Source organism: Diceros bicornis, chromosome 18, assembly GCF_020826845.1.
Source record: "Diceros bicornis minor isolate mBicDic1 chromosome 18, mDicBic1.mat.cur, whole genome shotgun sequence".
NCBI lineage: Eukaryota > Metazoa > Chordata > Mammalia > Perissodactyla > Rhinocerotidae > Diceros > Diceros bicornis.
The window spans coordinates 29,280,769-29,302,930 of NC_080757.1; the positions used below are offsets into that span (position 1 = coordinate 29,280,769).

Here is a 22,162-nt window from a genome sequence, read left to right on the forward strand (position 1 = left end):
GTTATAGTTCATGAATGTGGTAATGAGCCAAAAATTAGTTTTCTTTTTGCCTATACTCTTCTCATTAAGCATATATATTTTACCCCTTTGCTTGTATTTATGACATAGACTTACTTGCAATCTTACATTGAAGGCATAGGTCTGGTGCATAGTATTATTTCACCTCCCAAGGATGTAAGCAGAAAATAACAGATTCTACTCTTCTGACATCAACCTGATCTGAAAGCTCCATACAGGCATAGTTTAGAAAAGAGCTACTGAATTTAAATTAGTAAGAGTTGAGGAAAAACTATGCGTAAAATGGACAAGAGTTCTTGCGAGAGCAGCAGACATAAGACAGCAATAAATTAGTATTACAGCACAGGATCACTTTATTCTGGCTTTGTGCCATTTATAGACACTAAAACCCGGAAAGAGCAGAAATCCCTTTGAACTTATATTTGCAAAACCTTGTGTCCATTCTTTTATCTTCTGAGTTTCCTTTATTTATTTCTCTTTATTTCCTCATACCACTGTCTATGCTCTCTTGGGTACAGAATCAGCCTTAGATATCTGTTTGAGTGGCCCTGATTTACATGTGGCAGTTTGCTTACCCAGAGAAAGGTGTTGAGGGTTGAATAGAATGCAGTTTGGCGGTAGCTCAATAGAGGGAGTAGAGGAGCTGAGAGAGAAGCGAGAGCAAAAGAACGCGTCTGGCTAGGTAAGTGTGCGCGCACCCAAGCCCGTGCCCTAGCCCGCCAGGAGGAGGAGGGGCGGGAGGCGGAGTGGACGCCTCTAGCTGCTCCCCCCTCACTTTGTGTCAGCAGGTAGAGAGCGTGATTGCAGTCCCAGGGGAGGGAGTCAGAGCTAGAACGCCAATTACAAACCACAGGCTTCCTCCTCTAAGGAGTTGATCCAGAATTGTCTTTCTGGAAGGGAAGCACTCGAATCCTTCCGAACTTTCCAAGTCCATCCATGATTCAGAGATATTGCCTTCTCCCTTTGGGATTTTCTGTGTTCCTGGTAGTGAATTGTTGCTGATGTATTTGCTACTTTGCTTCTTTTCTCTTTCAAGATTTGATCATTTTATATGCTGTTCGGGGAGAAAAAGAACTTTTGTTAGAAAGGAAATTTCAGAAATGATTCTGGATCCTCTATAAGTGTTTTTAGAGTTCTTGGGGACAGTAGCTCTAACCTTGGAGTAAGTTTCTGCCTTTGACCTGCATGGATTATTTTTTCAGGCTGCGGAATTTCTCGGCACCTACCTGCAGTGTGGGGCACTTGGTTTGGTTGCAGAGTAAGAAGGTGGAAGAATGAGCTGTACTTGGTTAAGCAGTTCAAACCTTTTTTGAGCAGGATCTATAAAAGCATAATTGAATTTGTTTCACCCCCGTGGATTCCAGTGGGCCTGGCAGCGCAACAGGTTTGCAGATTTCTTTTGAAATTCTTTTTTTTTTTTCCCTCCCTCTGCCTCAGCAAAAGAAAAGAATCTATATAACAGGTTCATGTTCAATTGCTTGGCTTTTCAGCACTTATTCTGAAGACTTTGTATGATTTTTTACCTAGACCTCTGAACACAGCAGGCTTTGTGGTTGAAGTGCATTTATATTTACTTAAGGGTGCACATTGTAAAATCTTAGAATAAGATTTTGTTCGTACAAAGACTCAAATTCTCAAGTGTGCCTAGAAATAGCACAGATCTACTGTACTCAGGCTTATTTTTACTTTTTCAGGGTGTTCTGCTTAGAGCCTGTAGACTAATCACCTCTCTACTCCCCTATCTTTTATTCCCCACCCCCTCAAGGAATTTGAAAACGTGTTAGGAATAGTCCTTTGTTTTACTTATGAACCTAGAAAATTACAGATTGTAAGAGCTGGATAATAAAGTAGTTTCCAAAAGCATCTCATGGGAAATCAAAGTGCTTGACATTCTCATGCAGGAGAATAAAAGCTGGAATCCCTAAGAGTGAAAGGAAAATAAAGACAGAAATATGCATTTTAGCTGAGAAAAATAATTGGAAAACTGCCCTTTTCAAATATTCTTCTAATTTTGAAAGTTGGAAAAGGTTGTGATGCTCAGGATTATCTTGTAATGTGTGAAAATATATAAATTAACACCTAATTTATAGGCAAATTTAGATAGGACATTAAGAAAATTATAGTATATTTAAGTTCATGGAAAGTGTTATAAATTCAATGGGCCTAGAACTTTGGCTCCACCGAAATACAGTTTAATGTGGAATATTTTATGAGTACATGTTGTAGCATCTTTGGATATCTCTCAAGGGTAGCCTGAAATATTGTTCCCTCTTCTTCCCTGTTAAAAAAAAATTCTCCTGTGATTTGACAAATTTTGTGACTTAAAAAGGACCATCTCTTCATTTTCTGAGCTGGGGTTTTGCACTCGCACCTTCGATGCATGGCCTTGGTGGTCTACTTTGCCTTATTTTGTTCATTAACATTGGGTTCAGTGGCTCGGCAACTTGATGCATATGGAAGACCAGCACCAAGTGATCTGACATAATAAAAATTCAGGATGTGACATTCAACCTCAAGCAAAGTTGGAAATTCCATAGAGAAGTGGTGATATCTGTGCTAATCATAGTGAAGATGGGAGAAAATGACATACCTGCAGCAGAAGTGGGCTGAAAACACCCTCTTCCCTGCCAGATCAGGAATGCCACCTGTTCTTGGAAATATGCTTTAGAGAAAGGAAGGGCCAAAACTACGACTTGGCTTTCTGAAACTGAAGCATAAATTCTGTTTTCCTCCATTTGTCTGGATCTGAGAACCTGCATTTGGTATTAGCTAGTGAAGCAGTATGTATGGCCGAAGTGCATTGCTGCAGCTGGTAGCATGAGTGTTGGCCACCAGCTGCAGCTGGCTGCCCTCTGGCCCTGGCTGCTGATGGCTACCCTGCAGGCAGGCTTTGGACGCACAGGACTGGTACTGGCAGCAGCGGTGGAGTCTGAAAGATCAGCAGAGCAGAAAGCTATCATCAGAGTGATCCCCTTGAAAATGGACCCCACAGGAAAACTGAATCTCACTTTGGAAGGTGTGTTTGCTGGTGTTGCTGAAATAACTCCAGCCGAAGGAAAACTAATGCAGGTAAGGATAACTTTAATAATTTCCCTTTCCATCTGTTTGAAATATGCCTTTCTTCTTTTGTCTCCCAAACCAAGTACCATATAAGGGCTTCTGCTGCTTAGTTTTCTATTTGTTCCATCTTTTAAGGATATTGCTTTATTGGCATTCTAAAGCAAATTATTAATTTATACTCGAGAAGAAACATATAAATCCTATATTTTAGAAGATCATCTGCTTATAGTTAACTCTGGTATTACATTGTCTTTTTAGATACGCATAATAAGACCTTTCTTTGCAAGTGATATATTCGGGACACTATTTTTTGAGAAATGAAATCTGTGGGCTTATATTTAATTGACCTGACGGTTATACTTTATACACTGTTTAAATTTGAAGTGATCGCTAAGGAGGTTGATTTTAGTGATCAGCAGCACCCTGAAGTCTAGAATGCTCTTGGAGCATATTTGATCACTGTGTCACTTTTAAAATTCAGTCAAGCTTGAATGCTACGGCTGGCTTCATACCACGTGTGGCACCCTATTGCTAAGCCCAAAATGGAGAGGACTGGATTACAAAATGGACACAAGGTGTAAACTTGCCTCCTGATCACTTTGGTGTTGTCTGCACATAATTTTATTATTTTCAAACATTTTTAATTTAACATCTGTTTTTTATTGACATACAGAGTTTTTCAGACACAGTTTCTTAGGCTTTCAGGGTGTGAATTTTGCCTATAACTCATTCATAGCCTACTCTTGATGTGTTGAATTTACGAACTGACTGGGGCCACGAACTGACTGGGGCCGTAGCATTTTGTAGACTAACTGCTCATTCCCCACGGTAAGGATAGAGCCTAGAGGGCTGTACCTTTTTAATGTGGCATTCTGGTGTCTTATTCCATAAAATTATGTTGCTTATTGATTAAAATTCATTTTATAAAAGGACACTTCTTGCTGTAGCTCTTGGATACAGCTTAAAGTGTTGTTAAATATGATTTATCTCAGCACCCAAGCTCAGATTTTTATTTTGTGATATGACCAGAACCAGATTATTATATGAATTTAAATTTTTGTCTACTTAGAGAAAGAAGGTAAGAAAAATTTAGTAAATTATAGAACTCTCTTTTCCAAATACAAATTTTTACCTATTTGATTTAGTGGTTCTTCACGATCACTTCCTAGGCAATATTTTGAAGCTGAGATAAGTGAAGTGGAAGAAGAATTGGGTGAAATGGAAGGCATGGCTATTTAGAAAAATAAATAGGCAAAAAAGAATGTATCTGGAAAAAATGGCATAAGAGTTTTTGAATAAGAGTCCATTCATTTAATTTGAACTCTAGGATGGAATGAGGAATATTTAAAAGTTGAAATCGTAAGTCATTTTGAATACAATTGGAAAGGAAACTTACTTCCTTAATACCCTTGAAGCATGAGGTATGTGCTCCATTTAAATTTTTTATCCTGAGTAACTTTATTATAGAATCATATTTTGATATCTCTGAGGAGGTTTGATATCATTGGGAACCATACTAAGCTTTATGCCTTGTTAATATCCTGTGGCCACATGTTCAATGGGTTAATTATATGCTGCATAGTGTCCTCTTTTATTTTAAATTTGTTATCTTCTATTATCATAAAGCTCTACATAAAGTTTCTGTGTATTCATAAAGGAAAAGGTATATAAGAGGCACTAGCTGGCATTCTCTTTGCCATTCATTATTTTGTCAATCTTTATCATAGCTTCTCTTATTCTGCCCTTTTTCTCGCTCTGGTAAATCTTGCTAATCTTTTTTTTTTTTTTTTTTTTAACTATTAACTTTGAGCCTATCAGTATGCTTTAAGTATCATTTCTTTACTTTTGAAGAGGGGATTTCATTGTGTCTGTTATTTAGCAAGGCCTGTCAGGCTTCACAGCAGATAGTTTGAGTCGTTGGCAGTTTTCAGTCATTCTTCTCCTTTTCTGTCCACATAAGCTTCTTCTAGGTCGTTAATAAATTTGTACACTAACCTAGTATTAATCTTTGGAGACTTTCAGTGTTGGTTCTGGTTTATTGTCTATTAATCAATTTTTAATCCACAATAGTTACTAAACTTTCTTAATTATCTCTTATGAGAGACTTGATTTAAAAAAAACAAAAACAACCTTTTGAGTGATATGCCTCAGTTCTTCTTTATCCACTATTTGATTAATTCTTTCAAAGAACTCTAGTGGGTTAGGGACACATGGTTTACACTTCTAGAATCCCTGCTGCTTGTTCCTTATCAGATTACACTGCAACTCAGGTTTACACAACTGTGGTTAACCAAGCCTTCCATTTAACTGAAGTTCTGTTTATCTCTCCTAGAGTTGTGCTTTGCTGCTCTTTAGCTTTCTTGGTGGATAGCTGTACCCTGGTGTGACAAATCTAAAGGCGGTCTTCTCTGCTGGCTTTGAGGAATTTTGGCTAATTCTATGTATCCTTCTACCTATGAATTATTCTAGCTACCTGTCATGTTTGATTGTCTTCAAAGATGCAGTCAGGTCTTTGTAAAATTGGGGATGCTGTGCATTGGGAAATGTAAACGTATGAGAACAGTGATTTAAAAAAATAATAATAATCTTGTTGTGGTTTCTGGAGTTCCCAGAGAGTTTCTGAAATTCTCACGTTTCTTTTCATTTTGCTTAATTAATTTAGGGTTAGGGTATGTGCAATTTCATAAGGACCAAATTAACTGGAGTTTCATTTGTATTACAATTTTAATTTTTTTTAGACAAAAAGAGACATCCTTTGTCAATGTGCCCACAATTTGTTTAATAGCAAATTAGACCATAGAATTGTCTCTAAAATAATTTTGCTTGTCTCAACTTCATCTGATGGCTGTGTATACAAGGGCGTTAAAGCCATGCCTTGGTGAATTTTTGTCCTGATTCTTATTCCTCACACTTTGTGCTTAGGTTTCTCTTTACCAACAATAATATCCATTTTACAAGATATATTCAGTTTTAAATTGTAATATTCTTTTAAAGTACTAGAAGGTCAAAATAAAAGAGGAAATATTGCTTTTACTATATTCTCTTTGTTTCTCAAGTCCTCTCTTTTCCGTTTCAAAACTCCCCATCTCAGCCCTGACCAAATCATATTGCTTTCCTTTCTATTTTGCCCAAGAGCTGCTGCTTTGCGTTACCATATCATTTCAATTCCATGTGCAGGTTTGCCTTTGTCTTTAAAGTGTCTACTCTTAGGTTTCCCCTACATTTGCCAAAATCTTTGTCTCTTCCTCTCTGATTTCCTCTACTTTTTTTATCTTTGTTTTCCACTGAATTTTTGTATTTAGTATAACCTTCCATTGCTGTTCTGATCGGTATTTTGCTAACTAGCCATCAAAAATCTGTGTCAAAAAAAGAAAATTTGTAACTATGTGTAGTGATGGATGTTAGCTAAATGTATTATGGTAATCATTTCATAATTTATCCATATATCAAATCATTTTGTACACCTAAAACTAATACAATGTTATATGTCAATTATATCTCAAAAAAAAAGAAAGTGGGAGACCAAAAAAAAAAAAAAGAAAAAAAAATCCATGTCAGGGAAACTTTCCAGATCTAATTACTTGGCGGCGACTAATAAAGAGGACTAAATAATAGGGATTATAACTTCTTACTATTTTGATTTTTCATTTGGATATTTTCGTTTTCTCCTGGTTTTACCATTGGAGATGGGGAACATGCTGGAGCTTATGCATTGTCTGATAGTCCAGTTTTCTGATTTGTTTACCTCATCAGTGTTTGTTTCTATTATTTCTAGTAATGTTGTTGCTACCACTTCTAAAAATGATTACAGTCCTACTTTCTTTCTCAATTCTTGTTCCTCATTTATAAATGTTACTTACAGGGACAACTCAAAATTCATCTTCTTTGTTCTCAAAGCAAAAGAGCAAGAGGATCTTAGTGTAGCTCAAAAGAGGTCGCCAATTCTTTAACCATCACACTCTTCCTGCTCAGCTGGTTGTCCTGGATTTTCTTAGACTCCAGGATAAAGTTATGCTCGAGATTAGAATGTGCTGCCCTGAGGCTTCAGACCTACAATGCGAGCCATGGTGGTTTCGCATTGGGCCAATAGCAGTGAACACCTCCTGGACAAATTCCCCTGTGCACAATGTCTCTGCTTGCCCTTAATTTACCTGTTAGTCAACACGTAGTTATCCTATCTTTGTGTTTTTACTTTATTTGTAGTCAGGGCCTGAAATGAATTATTTGGGGAGGGAGAGAAAACTTGATAATTAAAGTTTTGGCCAAAGCCAGAGAGAGTGAAATATAGGGACAAATGATAGTTGAGAAAGTGACTAAACTGTGACCCAAAGGACTTGACTTTTAGCTCTGAATATGCCACTAAGTAGTTGGGTGATTTGGGACAAATTAGTTTTTACCTTTATAGGCTATAGATTGGCTATCTGTAAAACTGAAGGATTGAAATATAATAGTGCATAACGAACTCATGCTATGTACTCTGCATGTATTAGCTCATTGATTCCTCATAATAACTTCATGAGAGAAATACAGTACTTTTATTTTTCATATTTTATGGATAAGGAAATTGGCTCCAAGTGTTAGTATCTGCCAAGGTCATGTAGCTAGTAGGTGGCATAGCTGAGACTTGAACCCTAGAGCCTACTTCTCCAGCTCTAAAATTCTGTACCTCTAAGAATGCCACAGATGAACAGAACAACAGTGCAGGCTTTGTATAAGTGATGAATTTACTTCCAGAATAGAAAGGAATGAAAATGATGAGTACCATTCCGAGATTGATCCAGAATACACAATATCCTGCTAACTTCTAATTATCTTTGTACGTCTTCTCATTTGTGTTTCATTTGCAAAGATATTTGTAAATCACAGTGTTTATTCACTCAGTATCTCCCTTTTAATGTAACAACTTTCTTTACCTTCCTCTTCATTTTATAACAGTTTATGGTAAGTTATCTAGTACGGGAACCTGACATAATAAGCTTTGATATAGCATGCATTTAACTGTCATTGCTGAAGTTAGAGTTCCTTGGAAGCAGAGATTTCAAAGATTTTGTGATTTTACTTTGAGGCCAGCCTTTAAAAGAAGTATAAATATTCAAGGTACAGTCAACTCTCAGTTATTTATGTTAATGGAGGTGCAAAAAATCCCATTAATTTATAATTGACTTTGGAACGTAGTTAGAAGTACACCAGCTGACGTAATTCCTCTGTGTGAACAATCTTAAATGCTTGCCTCCTACAATCCCAGCTCAGAGCCTTCTTAACTTGCCTTTGTTGTTAGAAGCCTGGCACCCAGAGGAGAGAAGGAAGCTGCAGAATATTTTTAATGGTGATTTTTCAAGTTAAGAAGATATCTCTTTTACAATCAAACAGATTGTATATATAATAGTTCTGTACTTCACGTGGAAATCCAGCAAAAATTTTGTAAGCTCAAATTCATAAAAATCTCTGTGGTTAATAGGAGGTAATGAATGATCTGTGCCCCTGACTTGTGCCCCTATCAGGCTATTGAGTGTTCATTTAGCTGATTCTGGGATAGGCATTTCCTTGGTTTTTATAGTAAATTGTTTGTGTGTGTTGTCATTTTCTTTATCTAAAAATTAGCCATAGTTTGCTTTTTACACAGTATTAAAGATATTCCTGGGGCTCATGGTTTGTGTGTTTTTTTTTTTTAAATAGCCTTTACATTTTATTCACTGGAAAGTGTTTATTGGAACTTTTTTGTGCTTTTTTTTCCTTCTTATTCCCTTCAAATTGCTAAGTATAGTAAAGGAAAAAGATGTTATAAATGAGCAATGTGTTATATAAATGTCCTGTCAGGAACCAGAATTGGTAGCAGGGTATTGTTAAAGAAGAGTGTGATAATGATGTTCCACTGAATTTATACAGTAATTTTCTTCCTGGAAGCTTAAAATGATGCACAAATACATGCAAGCCAGATAAGAACAGACGATATTTACTCCATTTTACAGAGAAGGAAACATAATGGGGAAGAGAAAGCAAGTAAATTATCCAAGAATGAAGTTGCATAGAGATGGACCCAATCTGCTTTGCAGGAGGTAGACGAGTAATCAAATTTTTTTTTTTTGAAGCTTTATTTTTTTTTTGTGAGGAAGATCAGCCCTGAACTAACATCCATGCTAATCGTCCTCTTTTTGCTAAGGAAGACCAGCTCTGAGCTAACATCTATTGCCAATCCTCCTCCTTTTTTCCCCCCAAAGCCCCAGTAGATAGTTGTATGTCATAGTTGCACATCCTTCTAGTTGCTGTGTGTGGGACGCAGCCTCAGCATGGCTGGAGAAGCGGTGTGTTGGTGTGCGCCCGGGATCCAAACCCAGGCCACCAGTAGCGGAGTGCGTGCACTTAACCGCTAAGCCACAGGGCTGGCCCAGTAATCAAATTTTTAAGGTATCTGAGAATGTGGATTTTTCAGAGATCAATTCTATTGAGTAGGAATCCTAAAAAGCTAAAATATTGTTAATGGCTGAGATATCCTCTGCTTGGACCTATGTTGCTCAATGTGATAATTCAGACAAAAAACTATTGGTGAAGCAGTTTGCCAACTTTATGTCTCAAAAAGCCCCATGAGCTAATGCTCTGACCTGCATTCATTGTTCTTTTGAGAATTGTTATTAGAGTAAAAGCCAGAGTTTTTACAATGACCTATAAGGCCCTTCAGGATCTGGCCTGACACCCCCACCTTGTACCTCCTCTCCCCCTCACTCTACTCGAGCCACTCTGACCTCTGTGTTGTCTTTCAATTAGACCAGGCAGACTCCCACATCAGGGCCTTTCCATTTCCAAGTCCCACATATACCCCAGGTATTTTCTTCTCTTAGTCTCTCAAATGTCACCCCAGTGTCAAATGTACCCTCTCAATGAGGCCTTCCTAGACCATCCTATGCCAAAAGACTCTTCCTATTCCCCTCTGGGCTCCTATTCTCCTTCCCTACTTTATTTTTCTTTATAAACCTATCACCATGTGACGTACTATAATGCTTTACTTTTATAATTATCTGTCTCCCCTCAGTAGAACATGAGCTCTGTGAAAGCCGGGTTTTTTGTCCCTTTAGTTCAGAGCTGTATTCTTGGGAATAGTGCCTTAGTGTACTAGACAGTGTCTTAGACATAGTAGGTACTCAATAAATATTTATTGACTGAATGTAAGGAACATTATGGTGGTGCTGAGTAACTCTGATAGCTGGGAGGTAACTCTGGGATGAAACAGATTTATCTCTCTCATCACATTTTTAAGTATACTATGAGGTCAATTATTTTGAGGGCTTTGGGTTTGATAGAGCATGCTGCATTCCTTTACTCCTCTGACTTACTGACAGCATAGTGCTTCCTTGATTGTTATTTCCAAATTGCAAACATGGCTATAATCAATATGTTTGAGGTGCTCCTTCAGACAGCATTTTTATATAGCATTTATTTAGTTTGGTAGCTCAACCCCTGCTTTTTAGGAAATTCTGATTTTCCAAGAAAGATTTATTGGGATACTAACATTAAATCTGTGATTATAAGATATTAGCATATATCCAAAGGACCTCACCTTTTTAGTCCTGAAACTTGGGATTCCCAGTTCTGGTTTTGAGATACCCTAACACAGTGGTTTTTAATCTTTTTTTGGTGTCACAGGCCCCTTTGAAAATGTGGTGAAAGTTATTGACCATACGTACTTAAAATACATTTTTGCATAAACTCTCAATGAGTTGAGAGCATCTGAGACACATGTTGGGATCCAAGGACTCCAGATTAAGAGCTGCTATCCTACAATAATCCCAGTTATTTCAAGAAATGAAACCAAATTCTCAAATCTAATTTATCCTCAATTTACTACATTTAAAAAATATTTGTATACATTACTTGAAGTAAAAAAGACAACAGCATTATGAGGCAGTTAAAAGAAAGTTAGCCTGACCTAAGATGACCTTAGATGTAAAAACTGGTATCTGACGGAGATCTGCTTATGTGTGGTAAAGGACTTGCGCTCTCTAAATGTTGAGTGAAACTATGCATTGATTCAAGAAATGCTTACAACCCTTCATCATGGTGGTTTCACTGAATGGCCCATAAGAATAAAGGATATTTTACTAATTTGTTTTGCTATAAAGCAGAACAATTTTGGCTCTTTGTGTCTATTTGGTTACTAAATTCAGGGAACAGAGGCTATGAAGCAAACTAACTTGGTACTTTCCATCTCTTTGGTTTCTATCCTTTAAGCTCCATTGCTTTCCCTAGGATAGGATTCCTTGAGCCCTTAAATTTCTATTTGCTGTGATGGAAAACTTTGTATCTTTTTTTAAAGGTTTATTGTTTCTTGCTTGTTTGTTTTTAAATAAAAGATAAGTTACTTTACAAACTCTTTTTATCTGAATTCTAAACATTACAGTTCTTGGATAAATTTTTTGTTTTGTTTGATACTTTTTAATATGTTAGAGTTTATGTTTTTTTTTTTTAATTAATTATTTATTTAGTGTGTGTGTGTGTGTGTGTGTGTGTGTGTGTGTGAGGAAGATCAGCCCTGAGCTAACATCCATGCCAATCCTCCTCTTTTTGCTGAGCAACACTGGCCCTGAGCTAACATCCGTGCCCATCTTCCTCCACTTTATATAGGACGCTGCCACAGCGTGGTCTGACAAGCGGTGCGTCGGTGCATGCCCGGGATCCGAACCTGGGCCGCCAGCAGCGCAGTGTGGCCACTTAACCACTATGCCAGAGGGCCGACCCCTAGAGTTTATATTTAATTTATGAATTCAGAAACACCAAAATAATCAAAATGATATGAGTTAGAGTTTTTTAAAATTATAAACACAAAGGCTCACATTTTTCCTGGAGATAGAAAATTAAATTATTTAGAAATTCTCATCCCTGAATCTAAAGCAGTGGTAGCTGTTCAAGATGACAACATAACCATCAAGACCACTGTTTGCTTGTTTTTAAAAAAATCTAGAATACTTCCATTATGATGGAAATCAACCATAATACAGCATATTCAGCTATCATGTACCTATCAATTTTGTGCATGCTGCTATAACAGAAGGGTACTGTTGTGTGTATATAGATATATGATAATTGAGAAACACTTTTGCTATTGTTACTTCTGCAGAATAATTTGAATGAGACTGAAGGCCTTCTGTTTTATGCCTAATAATCTTGCTAATTTCCTAAAAAATGATTACAGACTCCCATTCGTTTTCCCCTAAACCATTTTCTACAGTCTTCTGAATTACCCACTCTTAAAACAAACAGAGAAAAATCTTTTACATGATTCAGGTTTCACGTTCTTTCATTGGTATATCTTCTACTTAGAATCGTATTGGTTATCTGACTTTAAAATTCTTGTGGCCAAGTTTTTTTTAACTTTGTGAAGGACTTTATTGGCCTTATACTGGAATTAAGTCCTGTTCAGTTTTTCATACCTGGAGTAAAATACAGTTTTGTGGAGGATGGCAGAGGAGCAAGCTATTCCATTTGTAAAATATAATCGTCAAATTTCAAGCTAGAAAAAACACCTACTCCAATCACTTTATTTTATAGACGAAGAAATAGACCCAGAGGATTTAGTGGTTTTGCCAGTCAAAGAGCTGCCAATCTATTGCCATATCTTACTGGCCAGCATTTTTAGCAGATCTTATTTATCTATTTTAAACTTTTTTTGGGTCATTGCAGGGAGATTAAAAAGCAGATGTTGGCAGAGATTTTTCCCTGAACATTCTGTTAAGAAGACATTACAGACTGCTGCAGGGGCTCTTTCGTCTTTGATCCCTAGTAGACTAGAAGGCATACTTTAAAACACGTGAACAAACAAAAAATACCTTACCGCAACTTAGCATTACTTTATGTGGTGCATATGTCATTTATTCTGCCATAGAATCACCGCACACCAGGGGGCCTGTTGTCCTGGATCCTCTCCTCAAAGCAATGGAAGCTCTTTATGAAGTCTAGTCTGAGAACTTTACGGAGACTGGGGGCTGCACTGGATTCTCTCTGTGTCTTATAACGTGGGTCTCCTACTGTGTACCAAATGCTATGGCAGGTCCTGTAGAAATATGAACAACACCCCAGCCTAGTCCAACTGAGGAGATACAACTTAAACAGCAGAAGGCAGTATGTGATGAATGCCAAACGAGAGGTATAGGCATAAATGCACTGGAGGTTTTTATTTTCTCAGGAGTCGTTCAGATGACTGTGGAATTCTGTCTCAAGGTCCCCTATGACTGAAGAAAAAACAAACAAAAAACATAAAATTTTAACCTAGGCAACTACAGGTAGCTTAAAGCTAGAGGACAACTACAACCCAAACAGTCATACTTTCTAATTTTCACTGTTATCAGTTAAGTATAGGTTATAATATTGCCTGTATAAAATATTCCTATAGGAACAATAGTCATCTTTGGTGTTTTCTTTAGAAGTGCAAATCACTAAACACTATGGCTTTCTTTTCAAGTTGCAAGAAGTTCCTGTTAAATAGTAGTAAAATTAAAACAGAAAATTTAGCTTTACACAGAATTCAACATATTGGGAGTTCTGTTTGAATTGATAATCTCACTGGCTCAGTTTTAATTCTTCACAAACTGCATAAAGGAATAAATAAATACTAAGACTGTGTAGAAGGTGAAGAGTATTTGAATATCATCTCTATTCAGCAAAATTTATTTCTAATACCAAGATTTTTTTTTGTTATTGACTTCAGTCATTAGTATCTGTTATTCCCATTCTCTAAAATGTGTTGATTTTAGTGTAATACGAGGGATATAGAGACCAACTCAAGGAAAATGTACATATCTGCTATGACAACAACATTAGGTTATTACCTGCTCTAAAGTTAGTAAACTGTATAGTATACATCATGCACTTTTATCGTCATTAGAGATTATTTGGAATTAATTTTCTCCCTTTGGGTAAATGGAAAGTCCATAGGTGCCTTAAGACCATTTAACACTGAAAGCAAGTCACTTAACCTTTCATCTGTTGGCATAGGGTTGATGGGGCAACTAAATAATCTTTTAGATCCTTTCCAGCTCTAAACAGAGTTTTTGCTTATCCTAGAAATAGACTTATTATACTAAAGGGAGATGTAACTTGCTTATTTATTTCTTTTCCCTGAGATAAAATTTGTTTGGTAGGTGGTACAAAAAATCTGACCCAATTACTTAAAGTCATACAACAAATTGGTAGCAAAACTAAGCATCAGACTTAGTTGCACTCCTTCTCCTCTGGTCCTGTGCTGTCTTTACATTCAGTTAACACACACGAAAAGGAGTTCTTCTCTGGAGTTTTATATTTTTAAATATCTATGGTGGATTGAGGAGCCTTATTCCAAATCCTTCATCAAGGCTGTCCCAGTGACCAAACCACACTGACTTCAATCATGAACCTACATTTAAGTGAATCTGAACCTTTGGAAAGGCTTGGAAAAGCCGGAGATAATCTAGAGCCAATCTGGGCCATGGTAGTAAAAGGAGGATGATGCATGTGATCCTAAAATACTTGGTGAAGTTGAATTATTAGAGATAAGCTGACTAATTACACTAGAAATAAGACTTTAGAACAGCTGGTAGGTGTTCATGTGTGGGGCTGGTGGATAGAGCTCTAGTATGTAAGCATTTGGAGGCATCTGGGAGGAGTGGAAATGGGGCCATCTGATTAGTAACTGTGCCTTGTTATTAAACCGTGACTTTCTGCATTGTGTATCCCCAGAGTTGGAAAACTTGCGCTGGCAAAAAAAGAGAAGGGCTGCCGTGCTGTTGCTGAGGGCCATACAGTAGACACAAAAGCGCCTTCTTAGAGGCCTGCAGCAGAGGCAACTTGTACAGGCAGGCCCGTTCCTCTCAAAGACTGGGAATCAGATTCTTTCCCCAGGGGGTTTCCAACTAGTTTGCACTTCAGAAAAATCTTTTCTTTCTCCTACTGTTCACGCCCTGTAAAGAATTTTCTTCCAACCAAAGAAATTGTTTTATTATCAAAGATCCTTGTCCTTAGTTGTTGGACATCAAAGAAGGTTTGGAGGAGACTGGGGGATTATGTGAGCGCCTAGAATTTATTTTGAGTGCAAACTTGCAACATTAGCAAGTCTCCCAAAGAATAGACTCATCTCAGAGCTGGGAGACAGCCTAATAAAAACAAGTCTCTGTTCTTTCTTGGTTGGATGTACCCCACTAAGATACAAATGAGTAGCTATCTGGACTTACTCCTATATGTTTGGTTCTTGAGATTCTTAATGGAAGAGGTACCCTTATTCTGCCTGTACTTTTAAAACTTGATATTGGGGAACATCAAAATCTATTGATAAACTTGAAACAACAAAAAACCTTTTTTAGCCTTCAATACTTCAACTCTTGGGGATCTAGGGTTTCTCCCAGGGCAGTTGATGATATCACCAATGTTGGGAGCCACATTCCCTGCATTCCCTACTGTCTTGGAGGTGTTGATGATGTCATTTTCTCCCACAAAGGAAAACCTCAGCACCCTGAGGGCCTAAACTCAGGTCTTGGCAGGTAAATGAAGGAGGAACTTACTTTTGGATTTAAACTGATTGAGTCAGGTATAAAGAGGCACAACCACATTAAGTACTAAGCTTCATAGCCTCATCTCTGGGGCCTGAATAGACTATTTATCATTTAGGGAGAATTAAGACTGTAACTTTAAGAAATTATTTTCTGGGTAAGAACAATGATTCATTTAATATTTTGGTTCTTGCACTATGGGACATATTTATAGGGCATTGTTCTCAGAGATTATGGCTCCTTCTTAAATATCCTTCTCTGAATCCATGAATTTTTCCAAACTTTTCTGGAACCCATTTATAGATTATCTAATTTTTCCTTCCTAGAGCAAATTAACAACAACAAAAACAAGAATTAGGAAAAATAAAGTGATGGATAGGACAGATTTAGGCAGAATTATGCCCTGGGCAAAGTAGATTCTTGTTATCTTAATCTTGGCTCTGTGGTTATGAATAGAAGAGAGTATTTGCTCTAGAAGACTTCCAATCTCTTCCTATCCCTTCATTGCAACCACAAAGTAGTGGTTGGAAATAGAATTCCAGGAACACCAAAAATGCTCACAATTTCCAATAGTGGCAGCTACACTGCCCCCACAAGGATTCTTTGAGCACTCTTCCTTGGAGCCTTTTTGTGGTGTCCTTGTGGTTAGGAGCCTACACCATCAATCACAAAGGCTTGTCCTGAAGACAAACCTGGTAAAAATGTCAGTTGTCTGTCTTTGCCCCCAGAAACAATCCTTTATATTTTTACTCTGTCTGAACTAACATGCTATAGTTTTTTTTTTTTTTTTTTTTTTTTTTTGTGAGGAGATCAGCCCTGTGCTAACATCTGGCAATCCTCCTCTTTTTTTGCTGAGGAAGACCGGCCCTGGGCTAACATCCGTGCCCATCTTCCTCCACTTTATATGGGACGCTGCCACAGCATGGCTTGCCAAGCAGTGCGTGGGTGCCCGCCCAGAATCCGAACCAGCGAACCCTGGGCCACCGCAGCAGAGTGCGCGCACTTAACCGCTTGCGCCACTGGGCCGGCCCCCTCACAAAATTTAAAATGCACTAGTTTGTACTAGGAAGATAAGTCAGGATGTGGGGGCTAGGCAGGATTTGCCAAAGGTTTTTATTTCACTCAGCAGTGCTAACTTGCCTGTGTTACTCCTATGCAGGTATTAGATTACAGTTTTGGGGGTTTTTTTGCACTAAGAATATACCAGTAAAATTCACTAAAATGTCTGAGTGCCCCTTTAGTTTATATAGGGAAAAAGGGAATTGAACGATGTATAAGGGAAGAGCCCAACCTACAACTGACCTTTTGTTTTCATAATTTTATTTCTCCTGAGTTGATGTATGCTTGAACCAAATTATTGTTATTATATAAAATGCCCTAATTTTTCAAGCAATATCAATCTTCCAGGTATGGAACAGGATTCGGCATTTTGTTTCCGTTTTTATTGTTTTGTTTTCTAAAGGGAAGTTTGAGTTGGAGCCTGTCTGGCAGGATTCCATACTTCTACCAAACCACCTGTCCTGACAGAGACAATGGAATCAAAAGTCAAGTTCTTTATGACTGCACCTGCCTTGTAAGTGCTGCCAGAAGATCTAATTTTTTCCTGTAGCCAAACTTTGCCCAGAAACTATAGTACTTGGCACCCAAACAGTGGGTGCATACGCCCAAAAACTTGGGTGTCCTAATTTCAGGAGGACTAGCACTAGTTTTCCCATTGACTTCTATGTAGTCTTTCACATTACATTCAATGATTATTTACTGTTTATCAAATGAAGGATGTGTAACTTTCTGGTTCAATTGGTTTTCAAGATTTTTGTGAGGATCTACTATTGATGAATCATTTTGTAATTTATTATTTGGAAATTGCCTTATTATGCATCTAGTAAGCATGAGGGAGAGTATGATCTACCCAAAAGAGATCAAGAATGTAGCTCTCAAGTCAGAACACCATGCAGTGTTTCCAGGAGTGAGAAATTACCATTTGTCTCTGCTTCTTTTTCCTTTTCCTGGAAATGTAAGTTACCCTGTGGGCCACCAGTTGAATGCTCTCTGATTAGGCAGTTGTTTTGGAGGCAATCTAACTTCTTTGATGAGGACTTTTTTCCTTTCGAATTTTCATAGTGTTTCTTGGCTTCCCTTAGGGTAGACTTACTTCATTATCTTCTAACTTTAAGTATAATTGGAGGCCTTCTGGCTTAAGAACATAATTTCTATCACCAATCAGATAATTGAAGATAATATGCCCACGAAATAATGCTCTTTGCACAGTATCCACATGTAATGATATAATATGATAATAAGGCATAAAAAGCATTCTAAAATGAGTGGCAACATCCTACAGTGAAAAGAGCTCTCAGTAGTCTTGTGTTTTAATCTCAGCTCTGATCCTTCTTAGCTTTATGACCTTAAGGAGAATTGCTTAACCTCTTTAAGCCTGTGTCCTCATGAGTAAAATGGGGATAATAGTAACAGTCTGCCTACCTGAAATGATAGAAAGTATGAGAATTATCTTTGAAAATTGCAAGTGTAAGGTATTATTATTATTAATAGTAATTAAACTTGAGCTCTTTCTTATTCATCTAATTACTATAAGAAATATCAAGTTTGAGGGTTATTGATTTAGGCTCAGTTAACCTATTTGAATTCAGTTTGGCATTGTCCTAAAATAACTAAGCAAGACTATTTGTATTTTTTTATGTAGCTAAAAAGACAAAGCTTTAGGTTAAAAATTTTGTGGGCCAAAGGGCTGATGAAATGTTACTGTAATGTAGTAACAGGTAGCCTTAGTGGCTTAGAGAATGACTAATAGTATATAGGTTCTAGGGTGGGAACTTAAGAAATGTTACTGCTGTGCTTGTGCTCTGGTGAATCACTTGCCCTCCTGGACCTTTGTACATGTGGCTGTGCTACATTGGTAAGCCCATTAGCTTCCTTCCACAATCAATGAGGTGATTACTGACATGACAAAAAGCATCTCCTTTCTAAGTTTTTTCTTCTCAGAATCAGAGAAATCCTAGAACTATGTTACATATCACTCTTACATTTTCCCTTTTTGAAATTTTGGAGCATTCTTTTAATTGTTGTTACCCCGAAACAATTGCTCAGAGTGCTGAAGCTTCAGCTTTCTGTTTAGCTTTGCAGCCATTTTCTAAGGGCTAGAAGGGACGGAGTTCAGGATTTTGAAGGCAACTAATTTACCCAGTTCATTATACCTGTACTGTGCTGGTCCCAACACGTAGTTCTTTGAAGCTCAGCAGATAAGGTTCCATAGCCTGCTTGGAAATTACCCACAAGTCCCTGGGACTCCCTGAGAGTCCCAGTTCCCCATTTGAGAAGTCACAGGTCAAAATGAGAATAAGCAGTTTCAGTCATAGTACCTATCAAATATTTGTGGCCTGGAAATCATTTTCAGGTAAAGATCATCCTTTGAGCCATCTCAGAGACTACTATTCTGCAGTAGGGAAAATCTGTATTCCATACTGTAACTTTACCAATTTGAAGTCTCCCCTCAAGATAGGTAAATAAAGGGATAAAGGTAATTATGGGTTTTCTCATCTTTTCTACTTACCTGTTCTCTGTTATGATTAAACACACATGGCTTTAACTCTTTTAGAAACAAACTCAATTACCATTATTATCCTTTCAACACTTGCATGGTATTATAATCCATTTTAATCACAGTGCGACATAGTGGGAGTCAGGAGACAAGTGTGTATGGGGGAGGATGGAGAGGGCCAAGTGTTTTCCCTTGTATTGGTTTTGGGAAGCGTCCTTCCTCTCTGAAGGTACTTCTTGGGGAAAACTGTTTTTTTCCCAAGGCCTAGTAAAGATTAGTGAGAGATGTCTGCAAAGCATTTGAAGCTCTTTGAAATAAAGGCACAGATAAACACTCAGTATCACTGTTATTATCATTAAACAGGAAAGCCCAGCATGTGATGTTTTGGGTCACTTCCAGCGGCCCTGTTTGATGTTCGTGGTTCCTTTTTTGACCTTTACCTCATGATATCTTTATACATTTATTGAGGCTATTGGACAAAGTCTTGAGATCCTAAGCAATAGGATGTTAAGAATGAATGACTGCTAGCCTCCATTTCTGTGGATGGAATGCCTGAAAATATGTTTAAAGTAAATAGTTCAGGTTTCTGTCTTTGGATACCTTGTTCAAGTTTGGCAATCTTGGTGGCAAAGTTAATTTAATATCTGATCATTTGAGTTTTTATTTCCAATTCTATTTCTTACCTTAGAACCAGAGTTTTATATGAAATTTTTCATTAAATAGAATAAATGTCAAATTAACTGGGATTTTCTCTATACCATACTTATGAGTTAGAGATAAATTAAAAGAAAGAAGCAGTTATAAAGGATCTGAAAAACAAATTATATAAAAACTTCCAGAAATAATACAAGAACTTCCTAGGGACACTATAAGTTCAGCCCAATCTCCTATACTTCAGAATATAAATTATTTCATGCTAAAAAAGGACCGTAATGATATTCTTGTAGTGTTATAATATACCAAAGATACCAAATAAAGACTAAATTATGTTCAGTATAATGTATTTAGGCAGGAAAGTGCACCAATACATTTTAGAAAGGGTTTCAACAGTTCAGACTGAATTTAAAAGGACTTCCTCCTGGTCCTTGGAAAGCTAAATAAATCACAAACTTTTATTTTGTGCCTTCTATATTCAAGGACTTGTGCTAATCAGAATATCCTATTCCATGATTGGCAGCTGTATTTGAGAATCGAGTAGAATTAGTGCTCAATTTTTTTTTTTTAATGTTGCTGGTCTTACATTAAAAAATGCAGTTTTTTGAGTTTGTGGGATTGCTGTGTTGTTTTGTAAAAAAAAGGGCACAGTCTTCATAACCCTAGTTGATGAATTATTTGTTTTAGATTTTAAATGGTTATCCTACAATAAAGTTTCTGTATAAACACATATGTTTTCGCCTCTAGTTTTTCAACTGAGTTTGATTTTTCAATCCCCACACCAATTTCTGCATCTCTACACACACAGATTTTTTTATTTCTAAGGTTAGCTCTCACCAAATAAATGTAACATAGGAAAAAAATTTTGAAATTTTCCATCAGAACCAAAGGAACTCAATAGATTCTATAGGAAATTGAAGATGAGGATGGTATATATCATGCCAACCACACTAATGGAAAAGTATTTGAAATTAACATCATGTTTAGCTTTAGGCAAAAGCAGCCTCCCTGAAACTACTATGGTAATGTGTGTGTTTGTGTGTATACACATAAAGGATTGAAAATGAGTGTTATATTAGAATGAATAATATATATTATATGTATTTATAAATAACATATATGCTATATATTATTATAGCTATAATATATAATATATAACATGTAGCATATGTGTTATTCATATTATTTATAGAACATATATATGGAATATAGAATATATGTATATATTCTAAATACTTATTTTCAGTCCTTTACGGGAAGCTACTTCCTCTAAGCAAACCTTGGACCAGTCTCTGAAAATACCTGCCTTTGGAGACCCTGAAGCCAAATTAATTATCTGGCCTTTGAAATTTTGCCTATTCAGAGGATGGTCACATGCAAAATGGATAACCTTAGGACAGTCCCCACTCTGTATTATTTTCCCTGAAGCCCCTTCTTACACTAAAAATTTCAGTTAATTTGATTTTCAGAAAACAATCAAGTCTAATCTCTTCACAAACTGGTGTCTTTGTCTGTTTCAGCCTTGTCTCAAATTCAGCATGTTGGAGCTGAGTTTCTCTCCTATTAAGTTTTGCTCGCTATCTGTCCTCAATTATGTTGGCTATCTCTCTCAAGAATTTTAACCTACATTTTAACCTCCTTCTGTTTCTTTTCTCTCATTTTCATTTTGGGGCCATTAAAAAATCTGTGCCCACTGTCAAATCAAATGTCTCTTCTCACTATGAAAATTTATTATCACTCTTGTATCTTCCATATTATGTTGGTCTTATTTAGGTTGGGATTTAGATGACCAGGCCTATTCCCTTCTATGCCATATACTGTACCAGGTTCACTGTATGTGTTTAATAAATGTCATAAAATAACCATCTTTTTGTTGAATAAGTTGGTGTGTTGCTGCTATTGTTCATCTGTAGACAGTTTTCCACAGGCTGCATTAACAGGCAACTGCATGTCAGGTTACGTGCTGACAGCTGTGTCTTCCCATCAGAAAAAGATTCTTTTTTCTCCCTATTAAATGAAAGCTTAGATTTTAGAGAAAATTACAAAATACGGAAAATGAAAGAGAGGAACTGAAATCACAGCATCTGTGGTTTTCTTTATCCTTAATGGTAAGGCAGCTTCCTAGAGGATTTTATTGTAATATGTTGAAATGTTTATAGTCATCCTTTTGCAGTTTGTTTTAGAAAGTAGTTTCTAAGCAGCAGATCCTGCATCATCCAGAAAACTTTTAGCTAGAGAAACCACATTTCTTTCTTTCTCAAGCTGCAGAACCAGTCTAATCTTTTTTTTGAGTTTAACATTTGATCTTTATAGTGAAGGACAAGTTATATGATCTTCCTTCCAAAAGAATGTTTCTCAGATTTTT

The 22,162-nt window shown here is 36.9% G+C and overlaps 1 protein-coding gene across 1 annotated transcript in view; it reads left to right on the forward strand.

Moving 5' to 3' along the window:
• Positions 1-863: 863 nt before the first annotated feature.
• RNF43 (ring finger protein 43) overlaps positions 864-22,162 on the forward strand; it is a 60,638-nt gene continuing 39,339 nt past the window's right edge. The window contains exon 1 of the mRNA XM_058560575.1: positions 864-3,087. Coding sequence (XP_058416558.1) covers positions 2,836-3,087 — 252 coding nt within the window. The 5' untranslated portion in view covers positions 864-2,835. The remainder of the gene's footprint in view (positions 3,088-22,162) is intronic.